The following is a 13,858-nucleotide window of genomic DNA, read 5'->3' on the forward strand; positions in this document are numbered from 1 at the left end:
ACAAAATTTCCAGGAGAAAAAAATCATTAATGTTTTCAGAAAGCGATGTCACAACCATAGAACAAGACTTTTTTGTTATCTAGAGAACAAAGAGATCATGGCAATTAAAACCATGAGAGAAATGAAAAAAAAATTAGAAAAGTTAGAAGAAAAAGTTAAGGAAATTACATGTAAGGTGAAACAAAAAGATAGATGGAGAATTTGAGAGAAAAAAGTGTGAAAATGAGAGGACCAGACCTCAGTATCCAACATCTAAATAACAGACTGCCAGGAAGAGAAGACACAGAAATGGGGAACATCAAAGAAGTCTATTCAAGAGAAAAAACTAGAAGTAAAGACATAAGGTGTCAGTGGTTGTGCCTAGAAGATGAGATTCCCCCCCCTTGTATGTTTTTCTTTATTTTCCGAATTATCTGTAACAAATACCTTTTAGAACTAGAGGGAAATGTGTGGTTTTAATATTACCCACACTGCCCTAGAAAATTTAACTCACAGGTGGTCCATTTTTGATAGAATGGAGGTATAAAAGAGCATGTCAAAAGGGGCAACCTAAAAAAAAAAGGGGGGGCAACCTAAGTTCAATCATTTAATCAGAAATTATGTCACCAGGACCAAGGTCAGACTCATGTTCCTGTCTGCAGGAAAATACTGTCCTCGAGGGCCACCTCAAAACAAGCCACAGCGCTATGTTGGGTATTTGATTTTTATTCCCATTCGAACATCTTCATTACTGAGCACTCATTATTCTCCATGAATCCCCCTTGGGTGTTTTGGGCCATCAGCCCCTGGCATATCAGAAGATGAACCATTCTGTTCTGGAGTCCTCTACGCATGGCTGAGCTGTTCCTGCTGCTTTCATCTGCTTCCTCAACCCTCAATCCTAATGTCCCTCTTACAAAAAAGATTTGAAGCTTAGAAACCTTCCAGACTTGAGGTGGCTTTTTGGTGGCTGCTGACCTTTTGCAAAGGGGGCTGGTTTTGGAGCTACTTCTTCCTCATCCTATAAATTTGTGAGCCTATGGTCTCACTGGTGGAAGATGTGAGCATGAGCTCTGGGGCTGGAGAGGGAATGTTGAGCCTTCCAGCTGATGCTGACCATTGTGGTATTTTCTTGGAAAAAAGCCAGTACAGAGATTGAAAGCCAAACCACAGAATGTATCTGTGATTTAACTTCCAGACACTGTTGTCTTTGTAGGTCAGTGGTTATTATTAGTTTGTTATTAACAGTTTGGATGGCTGGTATTATGTTTAACTTTTTTATTATGGAAAAATTGAACCGTCCAGAAGTCGAGTGGAGGTATCACAGTCCCCCACATACCCGTCAGCCAGCTCCAGGAGTTGCCCACTCATGGTCCATTTTGTTCCAGCTCTGCTCCAACCCCCACCGCCTGGGTTATTTTAAAGCAAATCCCAGGCATCAGATCACTTCGTACAAAAATACTTGGTACATATCTCTAAAGTACAAGTGCTCTTTTAAAAAAAGAAGAACCACATTATTATCACACTTAAAATTTTTTTCTTAAGATTTCCTCAAATATCCAGGTAGCGTCCCTTTCCCCAGTTGTCTCGGACACTGTTTTTGTAGGTGTTTTTTGAAATCGTGATCCAAATAAAATCCATACTTTGCTCGATACGTTTCTTAAGTATTTTTAAAAATCCCTCCCCGTCTCTTTTTCCTTGAAATTTATCTGTTAGACAGATGGAGTCATTTTTCCTCTCTACATTTGAAAATAAGGGTAGTGAAGTACCAGATTACTAGGGCCATTTCAAAATCACGATAAAATGTTCTACATTAAAACAAACAAAACCTATGAGAAAAATGTATTTCATGTCTAATTACAAGTCACCTTCTCATCGAGGCTACTTTATGTACAATTCCGCTGTCCTCTAAACCCTTGGCCTTCTATATCTTCCTGTCCTATTTTCTTTTTTCCTCCTTCACTCAGCCCTACACACAGCTATATTCCCCATATATTAATATATTTTACTGTGTGACACCTTCCTCCTCTCTAGAATGTAAGCTCCACGAAGGCAAGCGTTTTGTGCCTTTTGTTCTCTGCTGGATCCCCAGCACCTGCGTCATGAATGGAGACACATAAAGGCAGGGCAGAAACAGGGTTGAGGATAGCTCGATAGGGAAGCAGCAGAGGGGCACAAAGTAGCCGGGAAGGTATCCCCATGCACTTCGCCTTTTGATTTACGTTCTCCACTGGCATCAGAGACCCCTACAGAGTTCTGTGAGCAGCTCAGATGATGACTAGCTATTGTTGGTCACTCAGGGATGGTGGGACCTCTCTGTAGCTGCTGACCGGGTTCCTTTGCAGTCTCAGGCTCAGGCCCCATCAACCATAGGCTGGTTTGACCAGTTTTATCGACATAGCCTGTGTTGTTTGGGGTACAAGGCTGGTCCTTGCAGATCATCGTCAACTGTGTGCAAAGATGCTTTTAACAAGGATGGTAGTCTTAGTTTATTTCGATTCAGAAAACTGTTTCCCAGCCTGCAGCGTGGTTGGGCTCACAGTCAGACTGGGAAACTACATGCTGTCCTGGAACGTGGCAGCAAATGCCTGAGTCACCGCTATGTCGCTAGCAGAGTGGCCTCAGCCAGGTCCCTCCACTGTACCTTAGTGTTCTTGCCTATAAAATGGGGATAATATCCTTTCACTTCTTCAGGCTCCTTGTGAGTCTTTTCTGCTGTCCGGCGAGGTGGGGGATGGTAGTGCAGATCCACCAGTGGTGTGCATGAGAAGGCAGCATTCTGGCCACTTCAGGTGACGTGGGTGTGGCAGGGGCTGAGGAGTCAGAGGCTGACCTCTCCCCTGGGCCAGGGAGGGCCCAGGCTAACTAGGGGAGGGAGTAGAGCTGAGTCTTGGGGCCCCCTCACCTGCTTTAGGGTGGGGAGAGGAGATGTACCTTATCTGTTCTAGCTGTGTGCAGCTCTCGCCATGCCTACCCTCCCGGGGGCCTTGGCACCCTCAGCAGAGAGTCCTGGAGCAGAACGCGGGACAGGCAGCCCCACGCCGTGCTGACTGGGTTCTGGGGCGCTGCTTTGAGAACATTTCTAGCTTTGGTTGCGAGGTTCTTGCCACACTACAGAAAGAGAGTATCCCTGGGACAGCCCAACCCATTCCTAGTCTGGCTACTGTGCTTTTTCCAGTAAGATATGAGGTGTCCATGATGAGAGTCCACGGGGCAATGATGAGCATCCAGTCAGCCCCTCCCTGCTGTTCAGCTGTGCCCCGGAGAACCCCATCTGTGTCTCCGTGGATAGCATTGTGTGTTTGGGTAGAGATTATGATTTTTACTCCTGCAAGTACCAGACTGGTAGATTTAGAATATTTTCTGGGTTCTAGGAAATCCAGAAAGGACCCCTGACTTTTTTTTTTTACTTTATATATCTATGCGCTGTCCAGTATGGTAGCCACTAGCCATAGGTAGCTGTTTAAGTAACAGCTTACTGAATTTTAACTAAATTCAAGTTAGTTAAAACAAAAATTTAAATCCAGTTCCTCAATCACACCCGCCAATTTCAAGAGTTCAGTCAGCAGGTGGGGCCAGTGGCTCCTGCATTAAATGCAGATGACGGAAAGTTTCCACCGCAGCGCAGAGAGTTCTGTTGAATAGCGCTGCAGGCATTCCTACTCAGAGAAAGACAAGTGGCAAACAAAAGCTACTCTGTTGCACGTTTTTTTTTCCCCCTCGTGTTCTTCACAGGGTAAAACACTTCTCAAAGGAAATACTTCGGAGGAAGACTTGAGGTTCCCTGCATTGACACATTCCATTAGAAGGTTTCCCCCAGGGCGCACTCAACTGTTGAGCCACTCCTCACTTTTTGGCATGTATCAGGGACACAAGGTGCCCACTGCTTAGCCAAGGAATGGCTCCTTCCTGCCTGACTCCATACTCTGCGGGAAGGTGCCTTTGGGAAAAGCATGAGCTTAGCAGCTTTCACAGCACTTTGTGACTCCTGAGTTGGAAAGAAAATTCTTACCACTCTTGATTTGCTGTTCATGCTGCTTATACTAAAAGAAGAAAAAAGAAAGCCTTGGATGAGCGAGATGCTTTCCTAGACTGTGGATCGCATTCTTTTCTGTCTTACCTAGTGGGGTCTCAGTGGCAGGGCCAGCACGAGGTGGGGCAAGGGAGGCACCCAGGGCACAGATTGAGGGAGACGCTCACGCTCCAGTGCCGACCTCTCACTTACAGGGGCCTGGGAGTGATTGTCTCCTTAAATGTTGTGTCCTGGGCACCTGGCTTGCCTCACCTAGCCCTGCTGAGGTTGGCTCTGTTTGAGCTCATTTACCACTCACCCTAGCAGGCTCACTGTGTGCTTCTAGGGATTCTGGACTTGTGCATAGATGCACCTTTGTGCTATGTCTACACCTCTTCCCTGGCTGGAACCCCTCAGGTAGGGGCGGTATCTCTCTGCTCTTTGGATGCCTGGTCCAGAGTGGGGGGGACAGATGAGCAGCTGATGGATCAGTGAGCAAATCAGTCCACCAGGGATCATCAGCTCGGTGAACCAGAGTCAGGAACTCTCCTGACTTAGACTTTTCCATGAACGGTTCAGAGAACATCCTGCCTTGTCACCTGCCAAGCCTCCCATTTCAGCACAGCCGAGTCCTCTCGTCAGTGTGGCTGAGGATGGGCACTGTTCCCCCTACTTGTCCTTCCCCAGAGCTTCCGTCACCTTCAGTATCAGGCTGAGTTAATGCCGCCACCCCTACTCCACCCCTGCTTCCTCCAGAGTCCATGTCACGTGTCCTGGGAGCAGGTGGTGGGGCCTGGGTGTGCCAGGACTTGGGGAGGAATGGGGTAAAGAGGCAACTGCCTGGGGCCAGAAGTCTCCTTCGTGAACTCTGTGTGACGTGCTTCCTCTTTCTCTTCCGGCAGAGTGTACTGAAGAAGAGGGACCAAGTGCAAGCAGAGTATGAAGCCAAACTGGAAGCTGTGGCTCTGAGGAAGGAAGACCGCCCCAAGGTCAGGGAGGCCGCCCCGGGAGGGCTGGGCTCCTCAGGGCTGGAGCCATAACTGCCCCGCTGGTGCCAAGTGAAGTCTTGTCCCTAGATCCGTATGAGGAAGGTGGTCAGCCCCAGCTGGGCTGTGTTCATGCTGTTACTGTCCTCTGTTTGTTCTCTTTGATGTCTTATTTCTGGAACTTTCTAACATGTACTTGGGGTTGAGTTTTCTGCTGTTTCTTCAGGGGGTTTGTTTTTGTTTTTGTTTTTTGGAGGTTTTTTTGGTTTGTTTTTGTTTTTGTTTTTAAAGATTTTATTTATTTATTTGACAGAGACAGAGATAGCGAGAGCAGGAACACAAGCAGCGGGAGTGGGAGAGGGAGAAGCAGGCTTCCCGCCGAGCAGGGAGCCGGACACGGGGCTGGATCCCAGGACCCTGGGACCATGACCTGAGCCGAAGGCAGACGCTTAACGACTGAGCCACCCAGGCGCCCTTGTTTTTGTTTTGTTTTGTTTTGTTTTGTTTACTTTCAGCTTTGCCATTTAGGGGCTGTTCCTCTCTCTGTAAAATGGGACTGAGGAGAAAGGGGGTAAGAACAGTCTAGATCACTGTTCTCAAAAGTGTGGTTTGCTAACTCATCCACTAACTGTTACCGATCCGTGACAAGAAAGGTGTAGGAGCTGAGAGTCAGCAGCTTCATAGCAATTTGGTATTTGTTGAACCTGCAGCAGGCGTGTTGTCAAACTAGCTCATGGGGAGCAAACTGCGTACTCGTTACGCATAGTAGGTCTACAACTCTGTCATCCTGGGGGCGGAAAAAAGCCAGCAGACAGTGGTCCTTTGCCACAAAGTTTAAGAAGCACTGACTGAGTGTATGTATTTAAGGGCTCTGGGTCCAGACAGAGGATCCTAAGGTAAGTATGCATCTGTTGTATTGCCCTCTGTCATTTGTTGCCTTTTTCTCCCCAGGATAAAACCAAGATCAAAATAAGATTAATAAAAGCCAGCATGGGGCGCCTGGGTGGCTCAGTCGGTTAAGCGACTGCCTTCGGCTCAGGTCATGATCCTGGAGTCCCGGGATCGAGTCCCGCATCGGGCTCCTTGCTCGGCAGAGGGTCTGCTTCTCCCTCTGACCCTCCTCCCTCTCATGCTCTCTGTCTCTCATTCTCTCTCTCGCAAATAAATAAATAAAATCTTTAAAAAAAAAATAAAAAAATAAAAGCCAGCATGCAAGTGCTTACAAATGTGCTAAGCTCTTTACAGTATCTCACTGATTCTGTACAACAGTCATGTGGTTTGGGTACCATTGTTACTCCCACTGAGAGCTGAGCAAACCGAGGCCCACGACCTCACAGCTAAGTTACCACTATGTTACTGTGCTCCTTTCCTTTTTGTTTGTAATTGGAAGGTGTATCTGTTTTCAGAAAAGGGGTGGGGGCAGGGAATGTTATTAAAAAGATAAATCGCAGGGGCGCACAGTCCAGGGAAGTGGTTGGACATCAGAGCAGTTTGTCTCCCGCTGCCTTGGTTCTAGCTGCCCCTGCAGCCGTGCCGAGACGCACCTGGAAAGGAGCCCGCTTTGGAAAATTGAAACCCACGCCTCCGAAACGGCACACCTTGACTCCGTATGGTACTTGATATGTGTATATATATGTGAATTGCTTCATGTGGTCACCACAGCAGTCACCTGGGGCCCAGAGGGAAGGCATTGTTCTTTCCCCATTCCGTGGGCGAGGAATGAGCCACGAAGCAGCTCGGTAAATTGCCTGGCTTTGCGGTTACCCGAGGTCTTCACCCGGCATGCTGCACGCAGCGGGTGTGCAATACACGTTTGTTGCGTTGGTTCAGGTGTCACCCATAGGGACCTACATGAGAGAGGGGAGGCCACGTACAGCTGCTGGAAAGTCAGGTGATAGGGATAGGGACTCCTGTCCTTGGCCCGGTGTGTGCCGCTGGGACTTGGCACCTCTCGTGCGTTCCGCTCGCCACAGGCTGTTGGCCTGCTTCCGTCCTGTGTGTCACGAGGGGGGCCGTGATGGGGATGCAGCTGTGTGCACGGCCACGCCCTGTCTTGTCTTCCGGCTGCCTGTTCCCTTGACTAGTTCCGAGCCGTTCCTGTGATATTCTGGAACACGGTGCCATTTAAAGGGACATCAAATACTGTGTTTATATATCTCGAAGTTTCTTTCTGTCTTTTTTTTTTTTTTTTAAAGTAGGCTCCACGCTGGGCTTGAACTCACGACCCTGAGATCAAGAGTCGGACGCTTAACCGACTGAGCCACCGAGGCGCCCCTTGAAATTTCATTCTAACAATTTCGCTTTCCAACATGAATATAGAAGCCACTTTACCTGGCGAGGGAGGGACGGAGGGAGGGAGGGGGGGGACAGCAAGTTCTGCTGCTGGCCTAGTTTGGGAGATGGAGATCCTGTATTTAAAAGATGTTCTGTCAGCATTCATCCTTGCTCAACACTGAATACAAGCTTTGTCTCAGAGGCTGGTTTGTCATTTAATATATGTTTTGCTCTGTACGGAACAGTTCCTTTGTGAAGACAGGACCTGGAGGTTATGAATAATAGGCCAAACAGAAAGCTGACTGTTCCTTGGCTTGCCGGCTGCCCGAGGGTCGCACCGCCTCGGAGCGGATGGGGCCGAGCTCCCACATGCCACCCAGCCGAGCTGCTGGGGCTCCTGCCTCGTGGCTGTACACCGCCTCCGGGCCTGGGTGACGCCTCTTCTCCTCCCAGTGGGTGTGGAAATCTTCTTGCTGCTGCCGTTTTCACCTTCCCGGAGCATCACCCGTATGACTCCTTCTCTTGACCACAGGCGTTCTTAGAAGAGGGGGGCAGGGCTTCTTTCCAGCCAGCGAGACTAACCAGTAGGTCTAACCATGCCTGCATTCTCTCAGCACACTGGGGGTAGGCAGTCTTGGTCTTCCCTCTTTCTTCTTTCTGGTGGGATGCTGAGCCACGTCCATGTTAATGTCCCCTTATTTAGCAATTGTGCTTAATTAACAAAACGGGGGCTGTCGCCATGGTGGTGCCCCAGTGAGTGTGGTCTCACTGGAGCCACGGGTTTTGAATCTGGGGCAGTGGCTACTTTGGTAGGCAGTGGAGGGCTCCATTGGTGGCCCCCCCAAGTGGGTAAGGGTTTGGTTGAAAGAGCACAGGATTTAGACTCAGATGGCCCTGGGTTCAAATCCCAGCTCTGTCTTCCAGCTTGGATTGGTTTGCTCATTAGACCTTGTGGGTTGCATCCACGGGACTGCCGTGAAGGTCGGTGTAGTGTCTGAGGTAGGGACAGAGGCCCCACGGTGGAGCCTCTGCTTCCCATACTAGCTCCACTTGTCTCTGGGAGGAATGCTGACTGCGAACTTTGTTTTCCTGGCTTGTTGCCCTTACGGCTTTTTTTCTTTTTTTTTAATTCTGCTTTTTTTTTTTTTTTTGGCTGCACTGTTTGGGCATGGTTACCTTGTGTCCTAAAGATTCCCCTGCTTTCCCAGCCCTCCCGAATGCCTGTCCTCCCTAACAACCCATCAGCAGGTAGAGAGACGTCTCTCTCAGACGTCCCAAGTAGCCGAACGTTTTGCTGTGTTTCATTTTGTGTGATTTGGGGCTCCGCTTCCCAGAGCTGCTGTTGGTGAGAGAAGAGCCAGGGTGTCAGCAAGTGGGTCAGGGCAGATTCTTACCCCGAGGACCCAGTGGGCTCCGCTGTCTGTGAGGGGGGCGGGAGCAAGATGGCTCACAGGTTGGCCCCGGGGATGCTGGGAAGGAGAGGATTCTTACCCGAAGACGGGCAGTTTTTACAGGGCTCTGGGCACGTTAACAGCATCTGAGGGACTTAGCAAGCCTGGGGGCTTACCTTGTTTTGAGGCTGAAGTCTTGAAAAGTTGCTCTAAAGGGGGGCGCCTGGGTGGCTCAGTCATTAAGCGTCTGCCTTCAGCTCAGGTCGTGATCCCAGGGTCCTGGGATCGAGCCCCGCATCGGGCTCCCTGCTCGGCGGAGAGCCTGCTTCTCCCTCTCCCACTCCCCCTGCTTGTGTTCCCTCTCTCGCAGTCTCTCTCTCTGTCAAATAAATAAATAAAATCTTAAAAAAAAAAAAGAAAAGTTGGTCTAAAGAGAGAGGGAAAGGTGATTTCTGTGAAGCCGTGGAGTGGTACCACAATCTGATCACTTCTCCAAAACCCAGAAGAAAGAAATGGCCCTGTGGGTCTCCACGGCCCTCACTGCGAATTTCACACTGGAGAGGCTGCGTGAGGGGGAAGGAGAGGTGTCCTGTGGCCCCCGCTGCTGACCGCGGCTTGGCTGTGCGCAGGGATGAGGCCGAGAGTCTCACAGAATTTAAAGTTTCGCTTTGGTTTTGGGTTGAGAAAAGTCAGCAGAGCCTGAGGTGGTTTCTTCTCAGGCGAGTAGACCTTCAGCTTGCGTAGACTTGGCTTGCCTCGTTTGAACTTTGAGGTCAGAGAAATTACAGGCACTTAGTGGGCTGCCTTCTGATGCACTTTTCAGGACCCCAGGCTTGTGTAAATCTGATACCCCTTAGAAGCCAGTGGGGTATCAGAGCTGTTACTAGACGCAAAGAGGGGCCGAGGAATTGCATTTAAAACTGGACTGGAAGCTCACACTAACAAGAACAATAAGAGTAAACCATGGAGGGAAGTTGCACGTTTAACTCCATTCTGTGATGGACTCTTTCCAATACTAATCTATTTATGTGATTCCAGAAAGAACAAAGGGATGTCAAGGGAGAATGCTTTATAAAAATCTTACAGTTATCTTCAAAAGACTAAGAAAAGCGGGGGGAGGGGAGAAGAATGCCATTTTAGGCCCCGACCCACAGGTGGCCTTGTAGTAGGTCTGGCGCTAGGTGAAGAAGCTGCTGGAAACAGGGAGTGTCATCTTGCTGATGAGAAGGTGCGTCACGTGGAGGTGGGTGGGAGCAGAGAACAGGATGTACTGAGCTGTTGCTTCTCGGGGTGAGCAGAAGTAGGGAAGGGAAGTGGGACTTGGGATCACTTGGGCACACCTCTTGAAGACCATGGACCTTTCAGAGCTCTTAAAACCCCCAGCATGGTGACCATTCTGGGCTGGGGAATGTGGCAGGGAGCAAGAACTCTAGTTCTAAAGCAAGATGGGGGCAAGGGGACTTCTTCATGCGGAGCTTCTACAGACCTGAGAGTTTTGCAAAGTCATCTGTCATTTTCAGACACTTTGGACAAATGAGGAGAGACATGCCTGATGTCTCCCCATTCTCTTCATGGTGGCCACGTTCCCAGCCTGGGATAGAAAGCCAGAGGTCACGTCAGCCAAGGAAGGGCAGGACTCTGTCACCTCCCTTACGTAGTTCCTACAACACCTTCTGTAATGTGGTTATTCCCGTTGTACAGATGAGGAACCCGGGCTCAGGGGAATTGCATAGTATACGTGCCAAAGCTAACAAGTGGTGGAACTGGACTTGGCCCTCGGATGTGTCTGGCTCTGACGTTAGACCCCTTCATCCCCACTCCGGGGCTCCCAGCAAGCTTTGCTCCATTGAGGTAGAGGTTCTGGCTTTTGTAAGCATGTTTAGATGAACACTAGTGGGCTTGGGGGAGAGAACGTAGACCTTCTCTTGGGTCTTCGTCTCTGTGTCTGTGAGCTCCTTCCAGTCATCACGCAGGTGAGCTCCTGGCTTCTCTCTTCTCAGTGCACCTGCTCACTGCCCGTCTCATGCACTCACTTCTTCCTCCTTACCAGCCGTTCTCTGAAATGTGTGTGTGTGTGTGTTTAAAAGCATTCTTTCAGTAACTTCCTATTTGCCTAGTTCAGTAGCTTCTTATTGATCTTTTCCCTGTCTCAGTGTTTTCTCAACGTTTTTTCATCTCTGACTCATGTAGAAAATGAAAATATTTGTATAGTGCGCTGGGATAGCAGGTCAGGTTGCTTGAAACGAGGTGACCATCCTGGGGGATCGATACTGCTTCATTCACTCAGCACCAGTGAGGAAGCCCTGCCCCTCCTTTCCCTCAGCAGCATGTGGCTGAGAAGGCTGCCATCTTTTTTTTTTTTAAAGATTTTATTTATTTATTTGAGAGCGAGAGAATGAGAGAGCACATGAGAGGGGGGAGGGTCAGAGGGAGAAGCAGGCTCCCCGCTGAGCAGGGAGCCTGATGCGGGACTCGATCCCGGGACTCCAGGATCATGACCTGAGCCGAAGGCAGTCGCTTAACCAACTGAGCCACCCAGGTGCCCAAGAAGGCTGCCATCTTGAATTGGTTTTGTCATTGGTTCTGGGACCTGTCCTGTAGCAGCCGTGAGCCCTCTCTCTCCCTCAAGTCTTGGGATCATGTCCTCCTTATATAATCTTTAGGGACTTTTACTAACCTACTGTCATCAAGGGAGCAGATAATGTGATATCTCCAACCTAATTCCAAGAAGGAAACTTAGGTAGAGATTTATATTGTAAGGCCTAGAAATGCCTGGTACATGGGAGAGCTCAGTTTTTAAATGAGCATTGAGTGAATTTGCTTCCCACCCTGCTCCCCAACATACAAAAATGCTTAAGTTCATCCCACATTACCCTTCTCCCATCGCTCCAACAACCCATATTCTGTAATGGAAATTCTCATGAGAGAGAAGGGAGCCACTGTGAAAAATATAGCCTTGTCTCTGTTTAGAAGTGTTGTCTTTTGAGGGCCCACCTGGTAATTTCTTTTCTTGTTGGTGTCTTGTGATAAGTGATAGCCTATCAGTAGCATTGAATAATTCTATCTCAACATCCTTCAGACAAGATACCACAACTCTAATGACACCTCAGTCAAAAAATGTTCCTGGTCAATGAACCTGATTATCACAAGAACACCATCCAGAAAGAGACAAGAGTGAGAAGAATGCCAGCCGCCTTCCTCTTCATTAAGTTGGGCACCTTCAGGTGCTCTCTTCAGACAGCTCATCCCAATTCCCACTTCCTCTTAGTCTCTTCTTTTTAGCCCTTACCCCTCTCTGCCTCCTAACCCCTCCATCCTTGTGTGTCTGTGGCTCCCCTCACCCTGATTCACTTCCTGCTTCTGTGCTCATCTTTCTGAGTCACCTTTGCTGATCCCTTTACTAACCCTACACATTTAGACTTCTCCATGAATTCTACCCTTCAACCACCACCCCCAACCATCTCTTTGATTTCCCCATATATTTAAAAAAAATTTGAATCGTGGCAGAACACACATAACCAGAATTACCATCTTCCTGGTTTTTTTTTAAGATTTTATTTATTTATTTGACAGAGAAAGACACAGCGAGAGAGGGAACACAAGCAGGGGGAGTGGGGGAGGGAGAAGCAGGCTTCCCGCAGAGCAGGGAGCCTGATGCAGGGCTCGAACCCAGGACCCTGGGATCATGACCTGAGCCGAAGGCAAACGCCCAACGACTGAGCCACCCAGGCGCCCCATCTTCACTGTTTTTAAGTGTCCAGTTCAGGAGTATTAAGTAAATCCACAGTGTTGTGCAGTGGATCTCCAAAACTCTTTTCATCTTGGGGAACTGAAACTCTGTCGCCATTAAACACGTCCCCATTTCCCCTCCCCCCGGCCCCTGGCAACCACCGTTGTGCTTTCTGTTTCTGTGAGTTTGATTACTTTACTACCTCTTGTAAGTAGAATCATATAATATTTCTCTTTTGGTAAACTGCCTTATTTCAGTTAGCATGATGTCCTCAAGGTTCATCCATGTTGTAGCACATGTCAGAATTTCCTTCCTCTTGGAGGCTGAATAATACTCCACTGTATGTATATACCCCTTTTTGTTTATCCATCCATCTGTGGACAGACACTTGAGTCGCTTCTACCTTTGTCATTTGTGAATAATGCTGCGGGGAGCATGTGTGCAGATATCTCTGTGAGATTCTGCTTGCAGTCTCTTGGGCATACCCCCAGAGTGGAATTGCCGGGTCATACGGTAATTCTGTTTTTAGTTTTTGGGGTAAGTGCCCTACTGTTTTACACAAATGTGCAGGGGTTCCAGTTTTCTACATCCTGGGCAACACTTGTTCCTTCGTTGTTGTTGTTAGTAGCCATCTTAATGGCTGTGGGTTGGTTCTCACTGTGGTTTTGAGTTGCATTTCCCTAGTGATTGGTGACGTGCAGCACCTTTTCCTATGCCTGCTGGCCATTGGTAGATCTTCTCTGCGTAAATGTCTACTCACATCCTTTGCTTATATTTAAAATCAGGTTGCTGTTGTTGAGTTGCTTCAGCTCCTTCTGTGGAGGGGGGTCTCCCCCTTCCCGTGGCCGTAGCTGCCTCCTCTCTCTGGTCTGTGCCCCTGCCCTTTATCCCGAGCCCCACGATGCGCTGCTGTCACCCTCACCACCCAGACTGCAGACGTCGGGCTCCTCTCTGACTTCCCGTGTCTTATTTCTCACGTGCAGGTGGTTGTCATTCTGTCTCCACCAGCCTGGCCTGATCTGTCCTCTCCCACTGCCCCAGTTCCAGGGTGCCCCGGGTAATCTCGTGCCAACACATTTGGGTGTTGACTCATCTCTGACCTCTGGTGAAATCTCGGGGCGAGGTAGCGTGGGTGAAGGGTGGTGTAGAGCTTGAAAGAACATACTTAATAATATTTTATATTTGGAAAACAAAAAAGAAACTTTTTTATATGACACGGAATATAGTTCGTAACATTCATTCTTGACCGTGGCTGGGGGGGGGGGTGGGGGTGGGCTGTGCACACAGCAGATTATCTTTTAGGAACAGCGATTTACAGTATTGATATTGATCAGAGTGATGAAATATATGTGGAGCATTTAAACTATGCCAGGCACCAATTATTTTATTCATAGTATCTTGTTCAATCTCATGACAACCTTATGAGGTGGTTGGTATTATCCAGAAACGGAGGCTGAAGCCTGGAGAGGCCCCAGGTCACCCATCT

The 13,858-nt window shown here is 48.7% G+C and overlaps 1 protein-coding gene across 6 annotated transcripts in view; it reads left to right on the forward strand.

Annotated features, from left to right (window-relative positions):
- Positions 1-13,858, forward strand: part of SNX30 (sorting nexin family member 30) — a 50,698-nt gene that overhangs the window by 24,676 nt on the left and 12,164 nt on the right. For all 6 annotated transcript variants that reach the window (XR_014140126.1, XR_014140125.1, XM_081803397.1 and 3 more), the window contains one exon: positions 4,894-4,980. Coding sequence is in view for 4 of the 6 variants with exons in the window: in XM_081803397.1 (XP_081659523.1) it covers positions 4,894-4,980 (87 nt within the window). In the remaining 2 variants the exon portion in view is untranslated. The remainder of the gene's footprint in view (positions 1-4,893; positions 4,981-13,858) is intronic.

Source organism: Leptonychotes weddellii, chromosome 14 (assembly GCF_054177405.1).
Source record: "Leptonychotes weddellii isolate Sample4059 chromosome 14, ASM5417740v2, whole genome shotgun sequence".
Lineage (NCBI taxonomy): Eukaryota > Metazoa > Chordata > Mammalia > Carnivora > Phocidae > Leptonychotes > Leptonychotes weddellii.